The following is a 12,512-nucleotide window of genomic DNA, read 5'->3' as shown; positions in this document are numbered from 1 at the left end:
GACTCTAATCCTCTACAACCATAAGCCCAACTGAATGCTTTTTAAAAAAATTAGTTGACTTGACTATGGGGTTTTATTACAGCAATAGAAAAGTAACTAATGCAGTGGGTTCTGGGGATGAAACTTAGATTGTCAAGTTTGTGTGAAAAGTATTTTTACTCACCGAACCATCTTACTGGCCTTGGATATTCATTTTTAAAACCAATAATGGAATAGCAGGAAATAATATAGGTCTGCAAGGAGTGTAGTGGTACTAGATGCTGGGAGCTTAGTGGGGTACTGGATGCTGGGAGCTTATTGGGGTGAGAACTGGAGGCAGGATATTTGTGAGGGATTGGTTCTTCTTGGCTTCTTGGCTTGCTGTGTTTTCCATGGGGGAAGGGACAGCAGAGAGCTCTTTGGGTTGCCTTAGAGTTTTGTGTTAAGAGTGTGAGAGTCTATAAGAACTTGATAGCATCTGACCCAATTTCATGTCCACCTGTGATGGTTCATCTTGCCAGCTTGATTAAGAGGCTCCTGGGGGATCAACAAGGCACACCTTAAAGTGTGTCTCTGTGAAGGGACCAGCTCCCCATTTCGGGAGCCATAACAGCCGAACTCCTACTTGCCTGACCTTTGTCTTGGTCACTAGGAGGTCAGATGCCTGCCTCATGGCAAGGAACCAATAAGAAGTTAGCTGGTGGTGCTATGCTTTACAGCTCAGGGTGTGCTTTACGGACAAGTGCACAGCAATGATGTGCAGAGCATAGCAACCACCCTGGGAGGGCCTATGGGCCATAACAACCAGTTGACCAATCAACACAGGGCAAACCCTCCAAGCCTGGAGCCATACCAATCCTGAGCCTGTTCGTACCCCTAGACACTCCCCTTACACTGTCCTATAAGATTTCTATGCAGTGGCTTCGCAGTGTCTTTCCTAGCCATCTGCCATGGTGGATGGGTGAAAGGCCTGAGCTAACATGGGTTTAGCTCGTTAAACAACCATAATAAAGCCTCGTGCAGTTTGCATCAAGCTTTCGACTATGCCTGGTGATTGGGGTGGCCAAGGTCCTAGGCTGAGATCCTGGAGGCCTGAGCCTCCAGGGGTCTTTTATCTGAAGGTTTTTCCAGAGAAGGAAAAACCAACCTTGATTGTGGCAGAACTTCATCTTACAGGCCGGGAGCCCTAGTGGAATAGAAGTAGGAAGCAAGGTAAGGTGGACATTGCTGTGCACTGTGAGGTACAGGGCTTCTCCAACATGCTTCACTGCCATTCTGTCTTGCTGAAGTGCACAGAGCTACATGACAATGGATAGATCCCTCTGAAACCATGAACCCAAGGTCTTCCTCCTTAAGCTGTTTGCAGTAGGTATCCAATCATAGCAACGAAGTCTGAGCCACACAACAGACCTTTAGAATTTGGCCTTCACTGAAGTAGGATCTTTGCGTAAGATCATGAAGTCAGATTGAGTTAGGGGGCCCTAAACTCTATCACTGGTGTCTTACATGATGAGAGAGGAGAATGCCTGGAGACAGAGACAGGGGTGGGAGCACTGAAACCAACCAAGGATTTCATGGAACTGAACAAAGTAAAGAGGGACACTGCCCATATATAGCCTTGGCAGGGAAAGCCCTAGGGTCCCCTTGACTTCATGATGGGTTTTTGTGGTGCCGAGTCCCCAGTTTGTGCTCACTTATTGTGGTTGTTCTAGGACACATGAAACTTAGCTTCACACACCGTCTAGGGTACTGAAAGAGGGCACAGTGTCCCCTGAGGCTGGTATTCTGACAAATGTCCTAGTGAGCATCTTCACCGTTAGGATGTGGGCCGAAGCAGAAACTCATCTGAGACAGAGTGCAGGGTCTGACACACTATCCACTCTACCAAGATGCCAGGCCCCACAGTTGGAACTGAAGTCAATCTCAAAACCATTGTGATGGCACTGCAGATCCACTCCAAATTTACATTTTTTGAGATGGAGGTCTTATTTAGCCAAGGATGTCCTTGAACTTCTGAACCTCCCACCTCCACTTCCTCCCTTCCCCCTAGTGCTATGAGGCCAACATGCCCTACCACACCCAGTTTACATACCAGTTGAGATAGAACCTGGGGGCTTTGTGCATTCGAGGCAAGCACGTTACCTAAGTTACATCCCAAGCCAAGTTTACACGTAGTTTGAAAATGCTTCTATTAATGACCCAATAATGTTTCTTCTAGTTTATCTTAGACAAAAAAAAGACAGAAATTCAGATGAGTGTATATCTCCTCAGGATGTTGATCATAACCTTATTATAATGTGGAATATTCTAGATGTAGGTAGGGCCAGTCTAGATGTCCAGTAGTGAGGCAATGGTAAGATAGATAACAGCGTGTCCATGAGACAGAGTACTAATCAGTCATTATAAATATTTATGAAGAGTGTTTGATGTTAACAAAGAGCATTTAATGATGTAGGAGAAGCCTATGTGGTACAATAAATAACTGAAAAGAAAGCTGGATATTAAATGTTTCAATGTGATGCCAATCATGACAAAAGAAATGTCTGAGAAGACTTCAAGGAAATATGTCAAAATATCAGAGGTCATTGGGAAAGTTGTGAGTGGTTAATTTTTTAATATGCTTTCTGTACTTTTAAAGTGATTTCCTATGTACACGAGTTGTGTCCATAATCAAGAAAGAGAACTTATAAAATGCTGTGTGTGTATTTTTCATTTTTATTTTCTCTGATGGATAGTTTGCACATCAGCAAATCTTGACTGGTGCTAACTACTTAGGCCAATCACAACACACATATATGCACAGAGAGGTCACATGGGCTGTGCCGAGCTGACCATGGCAAATGTACATCAAGTTACACAGGAGGAGTTGTGGGGCTGGTTCAAACACGCCACCAGACAGACGAGACACAGTTGGGTCAGGCTTCCTCTCCTGCCTATCAATTGCTCTTCACAGAGATGTTTGTTGGGCCAGCAGGGTGACCTCTTGCTGGTATTCTCTGCAGCAGCCCCAGTGGCTGAAGAGAGCGTGGGTTGGCATTTGTTCTGGGTCCTTTTTCATCCTCTTGACTTTGACATTGGCACCTGCAGCTCTCTGCAACCTGGTCCAAGCACTGGATCTGTTCTTGTCCACCCATCCCTACCCTGCTCCACTGTAGGCTGGACATGGCAAATCCAGAAAGGTCCTGGAGCCTGGCGGATACACACCTGATGTGAACTATGCCCAGATACAGGGTGGGAGGGAGCAGGAGGCATAAACCCAACACCACACACAAGCTCAGCCTTCACAGGCAGGCCAGCGTCTCTAGGAAAGTGATTATAATGGAGCCTAAGAGATGTGTGGGCTGTGTGGAAGCCTCCAGGCTACAGTCCCTGGAAGAGGACAAACAGGGAACAGGACTTGTATCTGACAGCAAAGCTGGGAGGGTGGAAGGGGAGTGGGTCCAACATAGTGCTAGATTATTGAAACTCACAGCTATACACACCTGGGGGTCATGCCCCTTTCCCAGTTCATTCACATGGTAGGTTTGTGAGGGCATACTGTTTTAAGGGAGGGGCTCTCTTGGTGGTTAGATAAACAATGAGACAGACTCCTGGGTTGGGCATGCTCTGGGGAGGGCCATGCGACAGTGAGGGGCTCTCTATTGCTACACTCTGCACAGCAATGGCTGGGCCCATCTGCCATGCCCATGGCCCGTGATAGCAGTCATGGGCTTGCCTTCAACCCCTTCTGCCTTGGAAATCTCTTAGACCCCTGTAAAATGGGGGCTATGAGGACAAGAGGGTAGGAGGGATGATCCCCATGGCTCTGGGGCACCCCACATAGGGGCTACATGATGTTGCACTGGGTGGTCCCACAGCAATCCTTGATGAGTGCCAGGCCTGTCTTGGCCACAGTTGGCTTGCTAGGTGGGGGATCTGCCTTCTTCTCTGCCCGGGAGCCTGCAGCAGTAGAAAAGCAGAGGCAGAGAGAGAAAGGTCAGGAGAAGAAAGCCCTGACCACCGGCAGTCCAAGCCAAACCCAACCCATGACCAGGCCTTGTCCTGGCAGTGTTCATCATCATGGACCTTCTTGTCATTCATTCCTCAGGTTCCAAGTGCAGCTTTAGCCTGTCTCCTAGTCATTTCCTCTCGTCATGTTAACCTCCAGACCTAGTGCAGGATAAATGGGAAATTTTGTTCAAGGCTCTTTGAACCTGAGGGTTCAAACCTTTCAACTTAGGAAAATGTTCATGTTATCTTTTCAGTGCGCTCTACTGGTCATCCTCCGTCTTATCCCCCTCAGAACACCAATTAAATGTAAGTTAGACCTTGCCATTCTAACTTCTCTCTGCAGAAGCTACTGCCTTTTCTACTGTTTGTTGTTTGTTCCATATCCTGAGTAATTTCCCCAGGACTGCCTTCCATTTTATGAAGCGTGCTTTCAACTGTCTCCTTATTCAATCCTTTTAACTTTTTTCTTTTGTGGCAGTTTTACTAATGAGGCTAATGTTTTGCAACCCTGTTCTATTTCATCTTGGGTTTTGTTTCTTGTCTCTTTAATAATTTCAATATGCTTAGTGCACTGTCTCTTCAAGATAGTTCTCTTTTAAAATCTTTTTAAAAAACGTGATAATTTATGTGTGGGGCACTTGTGTGTGGAGGGCAGAGGACAACTGTGTAAGGTTCTCTCCTTTCTCATTTACATGGGTGCTAAAGATCAAACTCGAGTTGCCAGGCTTGTGTAGCCAGTGTCTTTATTCACTGAAACATCTTGATGGCTTCTATCAGGTTCTTGAGAAGTCACTTTATTTGTTGTATCCACTGACTCCTATCGTGGTGACTCAAGTTTTCATGGGTTTTAAGATTTCACTGTGAGATAATCTTTCTGGAGGTTTTACCTATGGAAGGCTGTGTGTATGAGATGTGTGCACCCCCTTTGAGAAGTTCTACAAGTCCAGCTTTTGTGTTACCAATTAATGACCTGTGAAAACACAGTTGTCAAATGCGGGCGATACAGAAGACCGTCACTGGACACTAAAACCACAAGGCACACAGCTCTGCCTAAAGTCAGTTTCCTCACAGGCCTATCTCTTCTGTAAAATATCAAATAGAAAGACTCCACCTAACAGCATGGTGAGAGGGGAGGCATGCACCTTCTATGTAGGAGCATAGACAGAATGCAGTATTATGTATGTGTGTATGTACATATGACAGAATGCAGTATTATGTATGTGTGTATGTACGGTATATGTATGTATGTGTGTGTATGACTGAGAGAGAGAGAGAGAGAGAGAGAGAGAGAGAGAGAGAGAGAGAGAGAGAGAGAGAGAGAGAGAGAATTCATTCTATAAGCTCTGTTCCTCTAGAGAACCCTAACTAATGTACAAGAAAGAGTCTGGCATTGCCTTGGAGTTGCTAAGCCATGGTTCTAGGGTTCTGGCCCATGGAGAAAGCCTGTTTATTAGAGTATGATGGTTCATATGAATTTTCAAATTGATTGGATTGAGAATTATCTATTTAGTAAAGCCTACCTCTGGGTGTGTCTGTGGTGGTATTCCAGAGGTTAGAATGGTAGGCTCTGGCCTGGTCAATGGAGTCATCCCTTGAAAGATTCTTTTTTTTTTTTAACCTTTATTTATTTATTTTGAAGATTTATTTATTTATTATGTATGTAGTGCTCTGCCTGCATGTCTGCCTGCAGGTCAGAAGAGGGCACCAGATCTCATTACAGATGGTTGTGAGCCACCATCTGTTGTGGTTGCTGGAAATTGAACTCAGGACCTCTGGAAGAGCAGCCAGAGATCTTAACCTCTGAGCCATCTCTCCAGCCCTGAAAGATTCTTAGTATGATAGCATCCCTGAAAGTAGAAGAAGGTAGAGCAGGGCGCACTTGGAGGAACTGAGTTACTGGGGCATGCCTTTGGGGGATATATTTTGTTCTGGCTCCTTCCTATGATCCTTTTTCTCTGATTCCTAGACACCATGCCAACTGTTCTCCATCATGCTCCCTCAGTCATGGTGGACTGACACCTCTGAAACCAAGAGCTCAAATGAACCTTTACTCCTTCAAGTTGTTCTTGCAGGTCCAGTACAGAGGAGCAATGGAGCAAGGTTACATGCACATGAGCTGTGGGAAGAAAGGCAGGTCTAACAGTGTTATGTCCCTGAGGCCAGTTTCTTGTTCTTTCTCAAACAACTCCTCCCATTTCCTTTCTGCTTAGTCTAAATTTAATAAGGTATGCCCTTTTTTTTTTCTTTTTCTTTTTTGAAATAGGGTTTCACTATGCAGCCCTAGCTGGCCTAGAACTCTCTGGCCTCGAGCTCACATGGATTCACTTGTCTCTGACTCCCGAGTACTGGGATTAAAATGTACACAACCAATATCCGAGGATATCCACTTCTTTGTTTTTGGTTTGGGTTTTTGGTTTTTTGAGACAGGGTTGCACTGTATAACAGCTCTGGCTGTCCTGGAACTCATTCTGTAGACCAGGCTGGCCTCAAACTCACAGAGATCCACCTGCCTCTGCCTCTCGAGTGCTGGGATTAAAAGCATGCACCAACTTTGCCGGGAAGTATATCCACTTCTTACAACTGAAAGAGACCTCCCTGATACAGCAGTTAGAAATATCTGCCAAACATTACATCAACAAAGAGAAGACATTGGCAACAGGAGCTCTGATCACTTTAACAACTGGTGGACATGAGGTGTTCCCAAACTTGTCTCATGCAGAACTCTTTCTGTGTGGGGTATCTCATAAGGCTAATAATAATTTAAAAAATTTTTTTACATTCTAATCTCAGTTCCCCCTCCCTCCTTTCCTTCCACTCCCCACTCCTTGCATCTGCTCCACAGAGAGGGTAAGGCCTCCCCTAGGAAGTCTACTAAGTCTGTCCCATCATCTTGTTGAGGCAGGACCAAGTCACCTCTCCAGCCCCATTCCCCTGTGTCTAGATTGGCTAAGGTATCGCTCCATATAGAATGGGCTCCACTAAGTCAGTTTGTGCATTAGTGTTAGATCTTGAACCCACTGCCAGTGGCCTCATATATATTGCCCCAGTCACACCATTGTCATCTATATTAAGGGAGTCTAGTTTGGTCTTATGCAGGTTCCCCATTTGTCAGACGTGAGTCAGTGATCTCTCACTAGCTCAGGTCAGCTGATTCTGTGGGTTTCCCCATCATGGTTTTGGCTCCTTTGTTCTTATTACCGCTCCTCCCCCACTTTGATTGTACTCCAGGAGCTTGTCTCATTGGTTAGTTGTGGATTTCTGCATCGGCTTCCATCTGCTTCTGGAAGAGGGTTCTAGCTTCTGTGGGGTTGTGGATTGTAGGCTGGGTATCTTTTGCTTTATTTCTGGTATCTAATAATTATTTTGAGAATTGTGTTTCTAGCTCTTCCAGATCCCAGCCCTAATAGCAGCTGGAGCTCCTGAAGGCCATGGTAGTCATCCTATTCTTCGAATGAAACACATCAAATTGGGACTATGGAAGGACAGCTGCTGCAGACCAGCTGCTTACACTTGGGGAAAATGACAGCAGAAGGCTCCTGGAGCCAAAATGACTAGGAGTTTCAAGACAATTGTAGCGAAACATTAAGCCAAGCATGGGGTATATTAGGGCATGGGCCTGGAAGGCCTGTGGACCTGGCCCTGCCTGCTGCCATCTCACGCTCAAGCTGTATTTAATAGTGTGTCTTATGCCCACTCCCCCCACTTGCTTGAAATCTTCTCTCATGCAGGGACTCACTGGCTGAAGATTTGGTTGCTTTGTCTAGAGGTTTTAACTTGATCCTCAGGAAATCAGCCATTTCCTTGTCTTCTTCCTGTTCCCTGGGAAGATGGATGTGGAAAAAGGAAGAGGGAAATAAAGTCAGTGAGGAAAATGCCAGTGATAACCAGAAAGAGGCTAAGTGTGAGGAGACCTGTTGAGCTTTGTAAGTGGTGTGGATGTTAGTGTGTAATGTGTCCAAAATGGCCTGTGATTCTGTTAAGTGAACCTGATCTCTAATGAAGACACACACCACTGTATAAATGCTGGACCGGGGCTAGAGTGAGACCTCAAGGCATAAATAAGGACACTTTAGAACCCAGGCACCTTGCTGGGATGCAGTGAACTGGGAAGCATTTCTGTGCTGTCAGACTAGTCCAGACACCTGGACTCCCACAAGGTTCAGGGTCCACCTCAGAGAGAAAGTCACCTTTGCCTTCAAGAATAAAATGGGTTTTGTGCAGCCCAGGTGACCCTGGCAAAGTTCTCAGAGGACACAGATGATGAAGAGGAAATTGCCCCCTGCATGGCGAGAGATGCCAAAGGCTTTGTCCTGGGATGACAAGACACACAGCTGCACCCAGAGCCAGCATCCTTAGGGGCTTCTAGTTAGTTATACAGCTCCAGAGAGGGAGGGGTGGGGGAGGGCTCCAGGCCAAGATTGGCAGGTACAAATGATAGAAAACAGCCTGAGGGGAAGAAAAGGACAGCAAAGCACAAAGTTGGGAACTTGGGAGACACTGCCATGGGCAGGATGTCTGTATGCATTGATAGAAGTTTTTGATGCGTCCAGACTGTGTGTAGGGCACGTTGTCCTCTGTCACATGATGGAATTCCTTTCCGCCCACCTGCCTATATTGCAATCAGCCAAGATACACAGGACTCTGCAAGACTTTGAGGATGAAATGGTGCTCTCCTGAATATGAAATAGGTCCTGAGCTCAGAAGGGTTTGCCATCTGGGGATCAACAGCAGAGGCATTGCCTGTTAGGCAAGGACACGGGTTTCAGGAGCAGACACTGGTTTGTGGGGTGGTGCACGGAGTAGGGGCTTGGGATCTGATGGCCTAGGGCCCACCTTAACCGTTCCACCTCAGCGTCATCCACCAGGAAGTCCCTCTTCTGCACCAGTCTGTGGATCTTCTGGATTAGCTCATCTTCTCTCTGCTTCTGTAGCTTGGTTTTTTCTTTCTCTGGGAGGAAAAAAACATTGGGGCATCTGTGATGGTGCGTGTCTGCTATCCCAGCACCCAGGAGGTTGAAGCAGGAGAGTGGTGAGTTTGAAGCTAGCCTGGGACAACATGTGAGGCCCTGTCTCAAGACAGAACAAAGCAGGCAATGAGTGTAAGTAGTGGAGAATCTGAGTCTGAGGGGACAGTATTGGACATGTGGCTCCACTACTTCGTTACTGGGTGAACTTGAAGAGGAAGCATGACCTCTTGTGTGTTTGTTTATGTGTATGAATGGGCACGCATATGTGTCTGTGTTCACTCATGTGAGTGAGTGCAGGTGGAGGCTAATGGTTAACATTGGGTGTTGTGCTGGGCAGTTTTATGTCAACTTGACAAAAACTAAAGTCATCTAACAGAACCTCAGTTCAGAAAATGCCTCTATAAGATCAGGCTGTAGGCAAGCCTAAGGGGCATTTTCTTAATTAGCGATCAATGGGGGAGGAGCTATCCCTGGGTTGGTGGTCCTGGGTTCTACAAGAAACTTGAGCAAGCCAGGAGGAACAGCCAGTAAGCAGCACCTTCTGCGGCCTCTGCATCAGCTCTAGCCTCCAGGATCCTGTCCTGTGTGAGTTCCTGTTCTGGCTCCCTTTTGAGGATGAGCAATGATATGAAAGAGTAAGCTAAATAAACTCTTTACTCCTTTGCTCCCCATTTTTTCATCATAGTGTTAGTAATCCCAATGGGACAGGCATTGTTCCTCAGGTTCTGTCTAACATTTTTGCTTTGTTTGCTTTTTGGGGGTGGTGTTATTTTTAGAGACAGGTTCTCTCTACATGGTCCTGGTTGTTCTGGAACTCACTCTGTAGACCAAGCTGGCCTCGAACTCACAGAGATCCACCTGCCTCTGCCTCCCGAGAGCTGGGATTAAAGGTTTGCACAACCATGTCTGGCTTTGTTTGTGGACTTTTGTTTGTTTGGTTTTTTAGTGTGTATGTGTATGTGCCTGAGTATATGTGTATGCACCATGTGCCTGCAGGACATGTGAAGGCCAGAAGAAAGCCCCTGATGCCCAGAGCTGGAGTTATAGGCAGTTGTGAGTTGTTCTATGTGGGCTTGGGAAACTGAATCCAGGTCCTCTGGAAAAATAGCAAGTGATCTTAACCACTGAGACATCTCTCCAGCCTCTACTTTTATTTTTAGACAGGGTTTCCTCTTGTGTCTGCCACCTTAGCACTGGGTATGGTTAGCAATGCCTGTTCGCGTGTGTGTGTGTGTGTGTGTGTGTGTGTGTGTGTGTGTTCTGGAGATTAAATGCAGGTCTTCATGCTTGAAAGGCAAGCATTTTACTGGGCCATTTCCCCAGCCCTAATACCATATTTTGGGAGGAATTTATATAAGATGGTCTGTTAGGTGTGATGATGCGCACACCTGTAATGCCAGCACTTGGAAAGCTGAGGCAGGAGGATCATGAGCTTGAGGTCAGCCTGTTACAAAAAAAAAAAAAAAAAAGGCAACCAAACATACAAAATACAACTTTAGGGTATATGCATTCAGAGCCTCCTGCAGTCAGTCCTCCATGGGCACTGAGAGACAGTATGTTGTGTTCTCACCTCTAGTCTTGTTTTTAGATCTCAAAGAACTTGTCAATGTCCATCCCTGGACAGGCAGATGGGCAATTCTTAGAGATCTGGACTGAGGGAGCCCACAGTGGCTTTAAGATTTTACCTCATAGTTTTTCTAGTCTCATCTGCAGCCCTCTTTCTTTCTATTTTTTTTGGTGGGGGGACCCTCATATCTACAACAATGCTGTCATTAGCAGGTGAACCCATTAACCCTCAACACAGAGCAGCACCCCACTGTCTCCTCCAACTTGAGACCCTGGCTACCTCCTAGCTTAGAAACCCACTGCAGGATCATCACTGTTTTCTGTGTTCCCTCCAAGGCCAAGCTCCAAGGGTTGCCACAGAGACGGGGGTATAGAGTGGGTATTCAGTACATGCCATGTCCCTCCCACTTCCTGTGCCAACAGAAGCTGGTGTCATGCTTTGTGGGCCTTGAGGTTAAGCTATAATCTAGGTTGACTTGTGGACATGTATTCAGTTCTGTTTGTGTTTTGTTTTGCTAATATGACTGCACTGTGAGCCTTCTTGTTGTATTTTATAGGTGGAGAAACAGAGGTTTGGAAAGATCATGATATGGGACCAAGGAGATGGCTCAGTTGGTAAGATGTTTGCCTTTCAAGCCCAAGGACCTGAGTTCAATTCCTAGGACCTGCAGAAAAAGCCAGGCATAGTGGCATCCACTTATGGTCTTAGTGCGGGGAAAGTAGAAATAAACATATTCTTGGGTTTTGATGGCCATCCAGACTAGTATAATTAATAGGCAACTGAGAGACCCTGTCTCAAGGGAGAGGGACAATGTTTCTGGAGAACTGACACACAGATGTGCACACACATGCACAGTATTTATATATGACCCTGAATACTTGTAAATGTCAAATCATTTCCAGGTTGCCTGTAGCATGAAACATAACATAAGCATTCAGTAAACAGTTGTTATGTGTATCCTCTGTGGATTCTGACAAGAAAAGGTCTGTGCAACTTTCAGTAGGATATTATTTTTCCAGGGGTACTTTCAGTCCACACATGGCTGGATCTGTGGATGTAGAACACACAAGGCACACTGAGCCACCTGGAAAGGGAAGGTGAGGTAAAGCTTTCTTGGTGACCTAAAAGCCATGCCCAACCTCCATGCAGCAAGCATGGGCAGTTACCAACTACCATCCATTGGATCAAGGTGTATGGCTCCTATTCAATAGGGCTCAGGTGTGATTCTCTAGACCATGCATTGTATGACACAGCCCTCTCTGCCTTATTCTCCGAGTGCAGCACCCATGGCCTCTCACAAGGAGTCTGGAAACAGTGTCTTTCCTATCCCCAGCACTCTGATAGTTTCACAGCTTAGCTAGACCCACCTGATGACTTCCTGGTGTGCTGGGCTTCTGACAGACACTGGGCCCAGGGTTGCTCACCTACATTTTCTAGTTCTCCTTTAGCTGAGCACTCCCCAGCCTCTCCTGGATGCTCAGACACAGCCCTTCCAGCCAACCAAGGGAGAGCCACCTCCTCAGACTTACTCTATGTAGCTCACCAACCAGCACTGACCCAAGTCTCCCAGCTGTGGCCAGTGCTTCTCACCCACCCATCACACCCTTCTTATCATCACTTCCCACCCATGTCCTGGCACCATGTGCCTGCTCACTGCTGTGCCCCAAAGATGCTCAGGACAAAAGGCTAACTGAGGTGTCTGTTAACACCAAAGCAGACACTGGCTGCCAGGTTCTCAGAACCACAAGTGCCTGTTACAGAGTCCTGGCTCCTCCTAGCACTTCTCACCCCACCCTCTACCCTCAAACCTCTCCAGCCATGGGCTGGGCTTTGCTCCCCTTCCCCCAGCTTCTCCTTTTCTATATAACTTGGCCATTTTGTCCATGCCTGCTCTCTTGGTCCTCTTGGCCCCTCTCCTCTCTCTTCTCTTCCTTCATCTCCCTCCTCTCATGACTCAGTCTATTCTGCTGGCCACGTTCAGTCTGGACTCTTGCAGATGCCTCCGGCTA

At 46.5% G+C, this 12,512-nt stretch overlaps 1 protein-coding gene across 2 annotated transcripts in view; it reads right to left on the bottom strand.

Moving 5' to 3' along the window:
• Positions 1-2,671: 2,671 nt before the first annotated feature.
• Positions 2,672-12,512, bottom strand: part of Bmerb1 (bMERB domain containing 1) — a 105,251-nt gene continuing 95,410 nt past the window's right edge. The window contains exons 5-7 of one of the 2 annotated variants that reach the window (XM_035453495.1): positions 8,803-8,917; positions 7,677-7,788; positions 2,672-3,918 (exon numbers count right to left, since the gene is read on the bottom strand). In XM_035453495.1, the coding sequence (XP_035309386.1) occupies positions 3,745-3,918; positions 7,677-7,788; positions 8,803-8,917 (401 nt within the window). In that variant the 3' untranslated portion in view covers positions 2,672-3,744. The remainder of the gene's footprint in view (positions 3,919-7,676; positions 7,789-8,802; positions 8,918-12,512) is intronic. The other variant, XM_027387914.1, reaches the window with a different exon arrangement.

This window comes from Cricetulus griseus (assembly GCF_003668045.3).
Source record: "Cricetulus griseus strain 17A/GY chromosome 1 unlocalized genomic scaffold, alternate assembly CriGri-PICRH-1.0 chr1_1, whole genome shotgun sequence".
NCBI lineage: Eukaryota > Metazoa > Chordata > Mammalia > Rodentia > Cricetidae > Cricetulus > Cricetulus griseus.
This window is presented reverse-complemented; position numbering and strand designations above follow the sequence as displayed.